The sequence below is a fragment of the Taudactylus pleione genome, unplaced genomic scaffold (genome assembly GCF_031769625.1).
Source record: "Taudactylus pleione unplaced genomic scaffold, aTauple2 ptg000070l, whole genome shotgun sequence".
Lineage (NCBI taxonomy): Eukaryota > Metazoa > Chordata > Amphibia > Anura > Myobatrachidae > Taudactylus > Taudactylus pleione.
The window spans coordinates 7682427-7697169 of record NW_028284472.1 but is presented as its reverse complement, the minus strand read 5'-3'; the positions used below and the strand labels follow the sequence as shown (position 1 = coordinate 7697169).

Genomic DNA, 14743 nt, shown 5'->3' with positions numbered 1-14743 from the left:
TATATATATATATATATATATATAAATCTATATGGCTAGAGATTACACTGACCTGTGGAGGGATTCTATACATGCTGGGGCCTGGGCTGCTCTCCTTCCTGTGCTAGGAGACACAGCATAGCAGTAGGACAACACAGGGAGCGGAGCTTCCGATGACTCGTGGGCGGAGCTTCGGCAGGCCAGCGGTGGGCGAGGGTTTGGGGCGGATGGTGACCAGACAAGGTGGGGTGAGTGAGGGTGGCAATGGGCTAAACTTCTGGCGGCAAGGAGGTGAGTGAGCTGGGCTGTTGGTGGTGACAGGAAAAAATACAAAACAAATTCCTGTCTGCAGTCAGTGTATCCTGTGGGCCTATTTTCAATGGAAGGCCTGGAGCTGTAGCTCCACCTGCCCCATTGATAATCCGGCCCTGAGATAGATCACATACAAAACACTTCCTCTGTAGGATCCCAGCTATTAATACCAGCTATTAGGGGCCCTGAAGATTAAGCTTCATTAGTTTCACAGTAGATCCGCCTCTGAGCCTGTGCAATAATTGGAGTTATTCCATGTTTTCTTTCAGACACATTATTGTCGGACATTTGTGTCCTTTTTACACACTGTGCTGTATTTTGCACATCAGTTATACCTATGTGGGGTAATAAGCATTAGGTCACAAATGTCCGACAATAATGTGTCTGAAAGACCGCATGGCATAACTGCAATTATTACCCAGGCTATTAGTCTAAAGTAATATTTACTCCTATTATTACTTTCTAGCAAGCTATGTTATGGCAATACATATCCCTGATTACCTTCCATCATTTTGTATTAGGACAGAAATACTCTCAGTATATAAATATGGGAAGTCTATGATTATTATGAAATACTATATTGTCAAATATCTTACATAATTGTGTAACTGTGTATATTACAGAAATAGGAATATTTGCTTATTTCCAGACTTTGTGAATAATAAGACATCATACTGTAGCATATAAATACAAGGTGTGACTACCAATAATAATTTTTAAATCACAATTTTATTAAACTTTTCAACAGTATCACAATTACTGAATGTTGAATATATTGCTTTTAATATTTCACTGGAGAGGCATCAAACTATTTTTTTAAGAAATAAGCAATAAAATTAATGTTTTATATTACTTTCTATAGTGCGCCATATGAAAAGACAATTTTTTTTCTTATTTTTTGTGTATTTTAGTGTACTCACCGCCAGGACAGCCGCATCACAGCAACACAAACTGTTGACATAGGCCCTCATTCAGAGCCGTACGCTCTGAGCAGAGCGCACGCTCTGAATGAGGGCCGCCCTCCATAATTCTGGAGCGTCCTCCTGGACGCTCGTATAGCTGTGGGTCACCACCCACAGCCTATACGAGCATGCAGTTTGATGGCCGCGATGGTCGTGACCATCGCGACCATCGAAACTGCGAGCCGGAGCCTGCGGTTGAGGTTTTCAACCGCAAGGCCCGGAGTGATTTTGGCTCTATCAGAGCCAAAATCACTCCGACTGACATCACTAGTGATGTCAGTGGGCCGGCTTCTGACGGTAGGCGTTCCCTTGGGAACGCCCCCGTCAGGGAGGCACGCTCCCGGCATGCCCACCAAAGGGGGCGTGCTGTCAATCAACATCGACAGTACGCCCCCTTTGATCAGACACAACGAGCGAAGGACTTTCCTTAGCTCGTCGCGTCTGGCGCATGCGCACGACGGAGCTCCCTCCGTCGTGCGCATGCTCAGTGCAGAACATCGACCCACTTGCGAGCGGACAGCCGCTTGCGAGTGGGTCTGAATCAGGCCTATAGTTAGCATTTCTACATTGCATCAGTGTCGACATGCTCCTTGTCGATATGTCACATGTTGGCATAATTAATATAACATAATGAATACTGACATTCTAATTGTCGATAAAATATATCAAACCTTTGTATAGAGCTGCTTAATGTAAGCAGTGCTTTCTAAGCAAACCATAATTATAATGATAATAATAATAATAATAATAATAATAATAATAAAATCTATGCAAAGGGCTCATACCAATTGCCTGCGATAATCTCGCAGGTGGGAATCAACAGCGGCACTTGATGGCAGCCCAAACTCACACAAAAGTGCCCGCAGACCCTTAGGGCTCAGAGCAAAATCATGCAAATTTACCTCGGAGCTGGCCGAGAGGGGTGCGAGATGAGGTGCCATTGCCGGCGTTTTAACGCAGTAGCAATGGCAACTCAGACCCTTTGCGGTTAATTTAATTGACCCATGTCACAATCGTGGGATTTAAAGACTGTGTTCCCGGACTGGGCCTTGGACCTGTATCACTTGGCGCAGACGCTCGCAGGAGGAGACTTGGTTTAATAAAGTTCCTCCGCATGAGAGGGAGCAGTGAACTAATAGGGAATTTGAGTACTGTTAGAAGTGGTGTGGTAGCTTGGAAGCCACTCGGAAAGACTGGATAGCCTTGTGTGGACGTTAGGAGCTGAGAAGCTACGTGGAGCGGCTGGATAGCCGTGTGTAGACGTTGGTAGCTAGGTGGCTACGTGGAGCGGCTGGATAGCCGTGGGTAGACGTTGGTAGCTGGGTGGCTACGTGGAGCGGCTGGATAGCCGTGGGTAGACGTTGGTAGCTGGGTGGCTACGTGGAGCGGCTGGATAGCCGTGGGTAGACGTTGGTAGCTGGGTGGCTACGTGGAGCGGCTGGATAGCTGTGGGTAGATGTTGGTAGCTGGGTGGCTACGTGGAGCGGCTGGAGCACAGTGGGAAAGCTCACTAGGAAACTAGTTGCACTGGCAACTTGTGTCAGCATTGGGAACCTTATATAGTGGACGCTGGGAGCTGACTGGCTGAGAGAGAAGGAGAAGACTCCTCATTGGTGGTAGTGGAGTCACATGGGCAATCCAAGATGGCTGCGCCCATGGACCGGAGGACAGCGCTTCTCAGAAGGAGTCAGCGGGGACCAGCGACCAGCAGGAGCCAGCGTGGGAGCAGCAGAGCAGCGGGACCCTCCAGAGGACAGCGGAGACCGGCCAGAGAGAGAGGGAAGCAGCGCACAGCGTGGGAGCCGGAAGACAGCACGGGTCAGCACCCGCAAAGGTAGGCGACGTGGTCTGATTCTGGGGTCTCCAGGGCGGCGTGTGACAACCCCATAGTGTTGTTTTATCAGTTATATATAGGCTGTAGTATAGTGCAATGTGTTTTTTGTATTTATAATTAATCATTTTATTGTCCGTTAAATAATTATTCAAGTGGTAATGTTTGTAAACATAGATTTAAATGAAGACTTACATTGGGTTATGCTTTATGAGAAAATAACCAGTGTGGTTAATAATACCCCTTTTACACCAGAACTAAAACCCGAGTTATTGCAGGATTAACCCGGGTTGCTCCTTGGTGTAAAAGGGGACAGGGTTGGATTCCCGGGTCGAGTGACCCAGCAATCCAACCCAGGTAATACCCCTTTTACACCAAAATCCCGGGTCCGACCCTGGAATTTGAACACTGGTCAATCCCGGGTCGAACTCTGCTTCAGACCCCGTTTACACTGCAACTGGACCCGGGTTTTTGAGGGGTGGGGACTGCTTACAGCATTGCTACAGGTTGCTGTTCTGGCTGTGGCAGGCTGTGTATCAGCCTGCTTTTGTGGCTGCTGGTCAGGCTGTGGTGCAGGCTGCAGTTCTGGCTGTGGCAGGCTGTGTGTGTGCCTGCTTTTGTGGCTGCTGTGGTGCAGGAGGTTAGGCAGGCAAGCGATGGCTTCATGTGAGTCTCTCTCTGCAGGGCACTGACAAATTACATCATCTGCCAGCGCCCCAGAAGCTCCAATCAGCATCTTTCAGAGCTAGCAGAGTCAAATAAGCAGGGTAGCACCCGTTTACACTGCCTCATGACCTGGGAACAACCCGTTTTCAACCCTGCTCTCAACCCGAGTAAGATTGCCCGGTAAATCAACCCGGGTTATTTTTTTGGGAGCCGTTCACACAGAGCCTCAACCCGGATCGACCTGGCAATAACCCGGGTTATTTGTTTGGTGTAAAAGGGGTATTACTTGCAGGGTAAACGGCACAATCTGGGTCGCGATAACCTGGAGCGTACCGCATGCCTGCCGATTGGCCGGCTTCAGTGGCGCTTGGAGATGACGTCATCTCCAAGCATCCACTTCCACGCCAGGAGAGTCAGGTCACTGCAGACCCGGCTCCGGTGTGAAAGGCGCCGACTCGGGAATATCCTGAGTCGCACCAGCTAAATTCCAGGTCTGATCCGGAATTTAGTTATAAAAGCAGTATCAGTAATACTGTAGAATCTCTGTGCACATTATACCTTTTCCCCCATCTACAGCGCAACATGGATTTGCCACAGCGCATGGTTACAGGACAGGCTTTTTATTGCTTTGCCTCAACTCAGAATCAGCTACTGTGAGTGAATGAGGCCCTTTCCTGATTGCGTTGTTATTATTATTCCGTAGCATGGTCATACAGTAAATCTTCTTGAAAAGCCATAAATAATGAGCTATATAATAAAAGGTTTATCACATTTCATTACAAAATAATTAGTAACTTTGTTTTTGCTCACTGGATCATTAATGCCTCCACCATTATACTCTGCACTTTTCTTAGGCATTGTGGCTGACAGTGGTATCCTCAAATAGGGATTTGCCCGGATATCTTCTGTGTTTAGGAAATATGGACCTCATTCAGAGTCGGTCGAAGCGGCCGCACGGTCGTATGCCGCCGATGTTCGCTATACTGCGCATGCGTAAAGTTCGCAATGCGCATGCGCAAACTAGCCGCTACGATCAGAAATTTCTCTCTCCTTGAACACAGCCAGGTCAGTAGTTTGAGTGACAGATTGAGGCGTTTGTGGGTGGTAACAGGGGAAGGTGCTTGAAAACGGGGGAGTGGAGATCTGAACGCAGGCGTGCCTAATTATGCGAACAGCGTTTTATGGGAGTGCATACGGTTTATGGAAGTGCATAATTAACAAAGTAGCGTCATGGCACATGTAACATGGGAGGTTTTTACACTGACATGATCGTAGAGCTTGAGAGAGGGTATGGTCAACCTTAAGCTCTACGACCAGTTCTGATGGTTCCCGATGGTCTTGATTAATCCTTATATGCCCGGAGATGACGTACAATGCGTACAAGAAGGAGGCTTAGTTTTTTTAATTCCGGCCGCTTCCTCCCCTTGGTCGGCCAGCTACCGATCCGAACTTAGGGACGCAACTTGCGAGGGAATCATTTGCATATCCGGCCCCTTTTCCCGTACGACCGTGCGGCCACTTCGACCGACTCTGAATGAGGTCCTATATCTCCCCCCCCATGATCACAGCTTTATCTTGGAAACTTGCCATTCTGATTAGCACCTGACACTCATATACTGTATACATGTGTGAATGTTATTAGTAGATCTCATAGAAAAGCCAACTTGTGATTGAGATTCGGGGGTCCGTGAAATATTATCTTTGCTATGAAATGTTTTGCTTGGCCTCCGTGCTTGTGAGCCCCCACCAACAGAGTTTGCTGTTTTCCTTGATATATCATTAGAGTATAACTTACATATGTTTGGGTGGTAAGAATGAATGCACCGTGAGCTGATCCTGTATGTCATCCTGGGCCTCATTCACAGATGTACGTAAACCTGATGTTTACGTACATCTCCAATGTTTTTAGATCGGTAATGCACAGATGCCGCAAGGCGCACTTGCAGATCCAGGGCTGCGGTTTCGCTCCCAGTGCCCCAAATGCCGCAGTATGATTGACATGCTACTAGCGTCTGGAGGCGGCAACAGGCAGCATTACAAAAACCGGGGATGTTGGCCCCATTTTCTGAGCGTGCTGTAACCAGTGGCTGCATCCTTGGACTAGCAGGGGGATCCGGCTTAGCGTCTGCCTACTGGCTGCACAAGGGCTAAGGTCTGACTGGTGCCACAAGCTTAATGCCTGACAACATGGGGTCTAGAGAGGGTTAAATGCACAATTATTGGTGGCCCATGGCCGCCTACCAGTATGCTGGGAGAGGCTGCAGTGGGGAGCTTTGTTTATAGCTCTTTTGCTTTCCTCCACTGCAGCACTCCCCAGTCCTCAGCTTCGACTCCGTCTTCCAATATCCGCTGCAGTCCTCATGGTCAGCCGCCGCATCTTCCTCTCTTCTTCCTCCCGGCACCGCACGTCCAACCAATGCTCCAAACTTCCTCTCCTCAGGAGGTCTTCTCTCATCCCTCTCCACATGTGGACTGACTGCTCCCGCTCTGCGGCATCTAGTGGGTGGACCTATGGCGTACAAGTCGTGATTGGCTCACCAAGGCCACTTGTGATGGGTTGCTGATAAGCAAGCCGCAACTGGTACACTGCCAGTACCAACTTTAAACTGACTGTGCATCCGCTTGCCACGGCATAGTGTTATTCTTACTGCATTAGTAGTTTGTGGACCCATCCTATGATGGGTGCGTCTCTGTCCCAGCTCCGTCCCTATTCCCACCCTAATCCTCCACCCCATCATCCTCTCTCCTGCCTACATCCTCTGTACCCACTCCTCACTCTGTACCCACCTACATCCCCACTCCACCTCTGTGCCGCCTCTGTCACTGCTCCACCTCTGTCGCTACTCCACCCCTGTACCACGTTCATCTCTGCTCCACTTCTCTACTAGTATCGTCGCTTCTCCACCTCTGTACCGCCTCCGTCGCTGCTCCACCTCTATACCGCCTCCGTCGCTGCTCCACCTCTGTACCACATTCATCTCTACTCCACCTCTGTACCACCTCCGTTGCTGCTCCACCTCCGCACCATTTAGGTCCCCGCTCTACCTCTGTATCGCTTCCGTCGCTGCTCCAACTCTGTACTACCTCCATCGTGGCACCGCCTTCGCCCTCTGTCCCGCCTCCATCTACGCTCCCTGCTCCGTCTGCCTCCTCCGTCCCTTTATACTTACCCTCTGGTGTCCTCCTTGTCTGTCATGTCTCGCTGCCACTGGTAACTGTAATTATTCAGTGATGAATATATAATATACATTACACGTCATCATGGACATGCAGACGTGAGCTTCACTGGATGGAGCAATTGTCCAGATAGAGGTCTACGACCAAATAATTGGTTAAGTTAGTGGGGGTGGTCTAACCAGGCTGGCTCAGAGAGGTGGTACAGTATATGCAATCGATATACCACTCTTGGCTGTGCGGTCGCGCTCTGATATACGCACGCCTTGGTGTAATGCATTTATATAATTTATATATGGGTTTTAGTTAGGATGCCTAATGCTAATGGTGATAGTAAGTAAATCTGCTGTATGACTGTGTTAGTGAAAATAATAACAGTGGTTGTCAAGATATTTAATGTGTATGCAAAACAAAGTAGATCCCTCCCGAAAAAGTAGTTACTTAATTTACTGTGACTGTACGAGTTAGGTACCAGTTTAATTCAGAAATGCTGCAATATGGTGCAATATGGTGCGGTATATTGAAAGAGATAAAACCATTGTGATTGGACACATGACCGTGCATTATTTCCCAATGACCGCACACCTCAGGTCTGCTCTACTACCTACCGTTTTCAGCACCTCATAACAAAGCCACAGCTATATCACTCTAACAAACGTAAACAATAACATCTCTCACAGAGAGACTGCTCACAGAAGTAGCGCATTACTGCCTCACTGACAGACATGCACATCACTGTCTCACTTACAGGAATACACATTTTTGACCTGACATTAGACCTGACTTTAGTTGTCATAAAAGAAATTTAACAGGACTTACCTGAGCAGCCCCTTTAGAATCCAGCACAGCAAAGAGTGCCAAACCCTAACCTCCCCCTGGGGATGCCTAACCCTAACCCCCCCCCTTACCCTAGCCTAACCCTCCCGTGGGGGTGCCTAACTCTATGTCCCCATTGGGAGCCCCTAACCTAACCCTCCCCCCCTGCAGCTGTCCGCGCCCGGCGCCTGGCTTACCTTCAATCGGGATTCCGGGCGCCAGGAGCAGGTAAAATGACAGGCTTCGGGATTGCGACGCCTATCGTTAGAGTGACCCTTGCCGGGATTAGACAGTCGGGATGCTGATGGTCGGCATTCAGAACGTCGGCATACCGACTGCATACCCAGATAAGTTATGGCAAAATCTTCATGTCTCCCCTGTGTAGGTCTGTATTCTTACTATGCATAACAAGGTTTATTTATCCACTTCAGCACCTCATGCCTGAGCCATACAGTATAATGCGGGGTTAAGATACAGGGGTCTATTTACTAAGCAGTGTTAGGAGGCAGAGTGAAAAGTGATAAGACAGTGATAAGGTGCCAGCCAATCAGCTCCCAACTGTCATCTCACAGGCTGTGTTTGAAAAATTACAGTTGGGAGCTGATTGGCTGGCACCTTATCACTTTCTTATCACTTTTCACTCTGTCTCCTAACACTGCTTAGTAAATAGACCCCACATACTGAGTGTGCTTGTTTTTTATTCTGCTTTCAGGCGGTAAACTTGTATTCATTGGACCAGGATCCGTCCATCTCCGCGCTCACTATATCCTCATTTCAGACGGTGGAGAACTCCAGGTGGGAACAGCGACTGATCCTTATAAAGGGAAAGCCAGCATCACACTATATGGAAGCGTCTGTTCTACTCCACTATATCCCTATGGTGTTAAGTTTCTAGCGGTTCGCAATGGGACTATCTCCATGCATGGTAGGTGTGCACAGTACAGCTACATATCTCACAATCCTAGATACGCTGCAGCTTACTGTACTCTGTAACATGCCGGAAATTAGAGCTTGATCCCTTCTTCAGATTTTCTATTCAAGAATGCCAGAAATGTGTTATTATCCCCCCTCTCTACCCACCCACACACTGTAGTGCGGGACTGCTAATGTCATCTACGTCTGATGCATCACCAGTTTATACATAACAGTCCAGGGAGCTGTGAATGTAAAAGAAAAGGTGTAAGGTCATCAGAAAGAAGCCGACTGGGTCGGCCGCAGCTGTTGGGTTTTTTGTGTGATTATTAGTGAGAAAAACGTCTGCTGCTAAAAACGCATTTTCAGGAGAAGCCGGATGGAGAAACCGTTACATTTGCAGACTCCATAATACTGGTTTATCGTCTAGGAAATAATTAAACAAATCAAGTTACAAACATAATAGTGACAAAGCAAAAGTGAGAGTGCATATATATACATACTGTATAAAGCTGTAAGAATGCATATATACTGGCTTCTCTCTATCACGGTTCAGTGTTCTCTCTACGGACCTCATTCAGACCCGCGAGCGAGCGCGCAAGCGGGTTGATGTTTAGGCACTGCGCACGCGCAGCGGTCGCACTGCAGGTGCGCAAGCCCTGGAGTGAGAGAGAAATTCTCTCGCTCCGGAGCTCACTACAAAAGGGGCGGCTGTCGATGGTGATCGACAGCTTGCCCTGTTTTGTAGGCGTGACGGGGGGTGGTTTTACAAACGGAGGCGTTCCTTAAGGAACGCCTGCCGTTTTGTGGGCGGCCGCACTGACAGAGCAGGAAGCTCCCTGGGGCTTGCGGTTGCCGAGACCTAACCTTAGGGTCTCGTCGCAAGCCCCGATGGTCGCGATGGTCTTGACCATCGTGACCATCAACCTGATTGGTTGCTAAAGCTGTGGGTGGAGGCCACACTTCACAATACAAGCGGCCGCCCTCATTCAGAGCGACAGCTCGCATTTTGCGACCGCCTCTGAATGAGGGCCTACATCCCTACTCATTTCACGTTGCCCGTTATATCTTTGTATGTGCGATTATGCACTTACATCCAGTGAGCTGCCAATTTAATAATATAGAGTGTGTACTGTATATAAAGGCATCAATTGTAAATTGCAACATAATATGTTTGCACTATACAAATGAATGTTAATTGATCCAGTGCAGTCCCCACATCCGTACGCTGGGAGCAAGAGCAATGTGACAACAATGTGTAAGATTATGATTAGATTATGCACAATGCATAATAACCGTGTCAGCATGTCATATGTTAACATAACATCTGTACTGACATTCTGAATGCCATCATTCTGACTGTCAAAATGTTGTACCCCGCCCGTTTGGGGGAGGGTTTGCCTTTAAGCTGTGTATCGGTTGGGGTTTTTCCTTTGCATAAATCTTAACCTCAAATAACTAAACAATTTATCCTAAATAATAACCACATGTAGACTTGGGGGTAGATTTACTAACCCGCAGTTTGTCAAAGCCGCTGAAGCGGTAACAGAAAACAATGGTAAACCAGGCTGGTTAAGCATCTACAGTATTTCCGTAGCCGTTTTTAATCCATTGGTCAAAGCCGACGATCATTGGCAGCTTTGACAAACTGCGGGTTAGTAAATCTCCTCCTTAGATTGGCGATAGTTACTAGTTATTGAAAATAAATTGGAAAATAGGAAATGTGAAATTGGGAGATATAGTTATGATTCCGGCTCTCGGATGCCGACACTGAGAATGCCCGTGCCAGAATCCCGACACCTGTCAGAATACCAGTGCCAGTATCCAGACCGATGACTACACGACGGTAAGTATTGGGGTTTGGGGGAGGGTTAGGGTTAAGCTGCAGGGGGGGGGGAGTGTTATGTTGCATACACACGGTCAGATTTGATGAACGATTGAACGGTTTTTACAATGATTTGAACAATTTCATCAACGATGAACGACTGAACGATTTCTGAAAGTATTAAAATGAATGAAATCGCCCAAATCTGTCTGCAAACACAGTCGATGTCTGATATCGTTATCTGACACCCGGGAACGCGCATCGTTCGTCGATGCATGCCCTACATGTCAAAGATATGAACGATTGAACGATTTTTACAATCGTTATCGTTCATATCTGATAAGAAATCTGGCCGTGTGTATGCACCATTAGGCTTAGGCTGCCGAGTTAGGTTTAGGTTGCGGGGGGGAGGGTTACATTTAGGCTGCAGGGAGGAAGGGAGGATTTAGGGGTTGGGGTAGGGTTAGTATACTAACGTGGTTGTGTCGGGATTGTAACCCAGTCGGGATGGCAGCATCGGGATCCTGAACGCCGGGATGTTGAGCATCCAATAGCCAACCCAAGATGGGAGGCAATAAAAACATTAATTTTGCAGTTGCTCTAATCAGTGAACATAAGACACATACAGTACTGCTACCAGAATTGCATAAGCACTTCCCACTTGCCAGGCCATACCTCTTGGGTTCTGACCTAGCCTCACCCTAGTTACTTCTCTACAATTTATGATTGCCATCACCTGTGTTGAACTACTGTATTTAATTGATGAGAAGGGTGTTTCATACATAGGGAAATCCAGGAGCAGAGCATTTTGTACCTGATGGATCATGTTGGAGGGACTGTAGCAGTGGGCAGGGCCCAGGCCCCGTTACTCTCTGGGGGTGTGGCCTAACCATGGGAGATATAGGGGTCTATTTACTAAGCAGTGTTAGGAAAAGTGAAGAGTGAAAAGTGATAAGGTACCAGCCAATCAGCTCCCAACTGCCATGTCACAGTCTGTGTTGAAAAATGACAGTTGGGAGCTGATTGGCTGGCACCTTATCACTTTTCACTTCTCCTAACACTGCTTAGTAAATAGACCCCATAGTCACGCCCACCTTAGAGGATAAAAAAAAAAAACGATTTCAGTGCCGGGAAGGAGGGGGGCAAATCATGGTCGGGGGGGTTTGATCAGGGTGATCGCTCTCCCCCACCCCCACACAAGCAGAGTCTCCCTGGTCCCACTGCAGCCCAGCACAGGTAAGAGTGAGGGGGGTGGCATCGGACCCGGGCCCCTGCCAGGCCTCTCCAACAACCACGGGCCTTGCTAATAATAATTACCCGCTCCCCCCACCTCTCTGCGCACCTGGCTGTGAGATTTATACAGGTGGATTGAAATCTGCTGACCATTACATTGCAAGACAGCAATGAGCTGATGCTGAGTCACACGCAAAGTGGATGCAATTGCGGGCTGCGGCGGGAAGGCTGTTTTACTACTTTATGCTAATGCTAGTATCCGCTCAACTAGCGGGTGCAATTGAAAACAGTGCCACCCACTGGCTTACGCCAGCCACCGAAACCGTCATCATTAGTATTTGCACTTGCAACAGCTCCATGCTGGGTACAAGAAATGCGCCAGAATGCGGCATCCCGTCCGCCATAGGTCTGAATCACGCAAAGCTTTTCATACATGCCCACGACACACACAAGTCAGGGTGGTTATGGGCGATCGCTTTGTCTCCGCCCTGAACACCTCATGCCATGGCAGGACACACCCGTCCCAGTTGCGTCTGACTCAGAATAGGACAGATATATGCAAAAGTGAGTGAAGTCGCTTCTGCGCACGCGCTATATGCAAACTCCCGCCATCTGCATCTGTGGAGAGAGATCCGATTGACGCAGAATCAGCCCCTGAGTGTGACAGCTGTGATGGACTGAAAGTCCTGGCACGGGGCTTTACAATGACCTCTAAAGATTGCTAGCTCTGTGAGTCAGATTTTCTACAGCTGCAATCAATATTGCCGTCTTCCGGCCTGGAACACCCTGTTCCTTTCATGTGTTCACTGGCCGATCATTGTAACATAGCGATCGGCTTTAACAGGAATTTACTGTAACTTATTAATGAGAAACATGAAACAGCGTCTACTCCATAAAAAGAAAATATAATACTGTATACTCTTCTAACACCCTTCCCCTTAAACACCTCAGCACAACCGTAATGCACCCCGCACACATTTACCGCTGCGCAGAGCGGTGCTGAGCGGGACATTCCCGGCAACATTACAGAAATTGGGGCCAATATCTCCAATATCGTGCATACAGTATATTGGGATAGTTGGGAGACATGCTGTACCCACTAACAAATTTACCAGTCTATTTATTAATAGGGGATAGTCAGGAAGCCGACGGTCTAAATGCCGACCGCCGGCTTTCCGACTGTCTAATCCCGACAAGGTACTAATGACAGGCGTCGAAATAACTTCCCTTGTAATTCAAATATTTGACCTCTGTTTATTGTGTTGAATTCAGCTTTAAATTTACTTTCATTTGATATATGAATCATTGCACTGCATGAAGGGTAACAGCGTTTATGAGCACTCGAAGTTGAAAAACATTCAAATTTCAAAAAGTGTCCGCAATTTTGGCCACCACTGTACAAGTATCGATGCATTTACATGTCTCAGTGTACCTGATTTCAGGAGCACCCTCCTTGTTGCAGGAGTCACATTCTAGGTCCCCCTGTTATCTACAGGACCACAGCCAGAGGCAGGCAGAAGATCCCTTTCGTGTGTTCCATATACACAAATCTCTGCACTGTGTTTCTGGTTTTGCTTTGCAGCCTGTCCTGGAATTCCTCCGAATGAAGAAATTTGTACCAGCTCTCCCCTGTATCTGCATCAGATTACCACACCTATAAAAACATTAAGCTTTATCATTATCAGGAGGATTGCAGATTTCAAACAATAGATTATCCTAAGAGATACCACATTACAGCAGTAACACCGATGGCGTGCCGGTGGAACAAATGTCTAATTTGCCATTTGAGCTGGATAAAAAAAAAAAAGAAAATGAAAAAAAAAAAGTATTTTTTTTTTTTCCTGTTACGAATAATGGAGCCAAGTTATTGAGTTTTTCAATAATCTATGCAAGGCAATGTCCCCACTGGATGGCCTCAATTAGAGCTCATTGAAAACACTTGTGCAGACCATGATTTAACACTGAGGTAGTGAGCGAGGCTGGAACACAAGGCTGGATCAATTCGCCTTCATTCACATCAAACGCAACTCTCTGCGCTGGTTCTAATTTAATACCGTTCCTGTCCATGGCATATAACAAATTGGAGAGCATGTCAGTGTTATTTTTTATAGAGATATCACAGTTCCAAATCATTAAACAAACAGACTTTGAAATTCTCAGCCAGCTTGCGGAAGACCCAATCGGGTGCATTTCCATTTTTTGCAACTCCCCCCCCCCTTTTCCTACACCACCATCTTTTTAATTTTTTTTAAAAGTTGAAAATATTCCGCAGCCATGCTTGATTTCTGCACGCTTAGTGAGTTGTGTCAGCTGTCTGCTTTGATATGCTAATGTAAGTTTGGAAGAAAAAAAAAAAAACATTCCCAGAAATCCCAGTGAATGGCAGGCTGGTTCTCGGGTGGTCTTGGTGCACTTGGGAAATTTCATCATGGCCCTTGGCTAAGGGAAGCTCTGCTGCCAATCAGCACGCGCCACCCGTAAACCGGCTGCCAATCAGGTGTCAGTTTAAAACCCGTGTCAGTTTCAAAACGGGGAAAGTGGAATGTTTGACAGTTTTAATCACGGCCCCCTGACACGGCGGAGGGACCAAAAAGATTGTTATTGATTGTTTAGTAAGGAAATTTATCACTGTCTCTGCTCCGGCTTATTGTGTTCCCCACACAAAACAATTGACGGGAGTTGTCACATTTAATGGCCATCTTTCAATAGCCATTTTCCTCTGGTTTTTTTTTTGCGTGTGGAACATGGATACTGGCGGAGCAGGAAAGGAGACTGACAAGAGCGATTTGTGTCCTTAAATATTACCCGCATGGAAAAAAAAAAAAAATGTTTCCCATTAACCTGTTTCAGATGTGTCATCAAAATGAACGGCAGAAATGTTACCGTTAGTCAATAGCTGTATCTCTGATGAATACGGAACGAGGCTTTCACGTGTCCAGGTTTGCACAGGACGGTTGTGGGTTTGGCGCTGGAAAGCTGCAAGGCTTGGGTTTCTGGAATGTAGACTCTTGGGGCTGAGGAGGTACGGCAGTG

The 14743-nt window shown here is 47.3% G+C and overlaps 1 protein-coding gene across 1 annotated transcript in view; it reads left to right on the top strand.

Annotated features, from left to right (window-relative positions):
- The window catches only part of PKHD1 (PKHD1 ciliary IPT domain containing fibrocystin/polyductin), a 663908-nt gene that overhangs the window by 300642 nt on the left and 348523 nt on the right, over positions 1–14743 (top strand). The window contains 1 exon segment of the mRNA XM_088467197.1: positions 8453–8665. Within this exon segment, the coding sequence (XP_088323323.1) occupies positions 8453–8665 (213 nt within the window).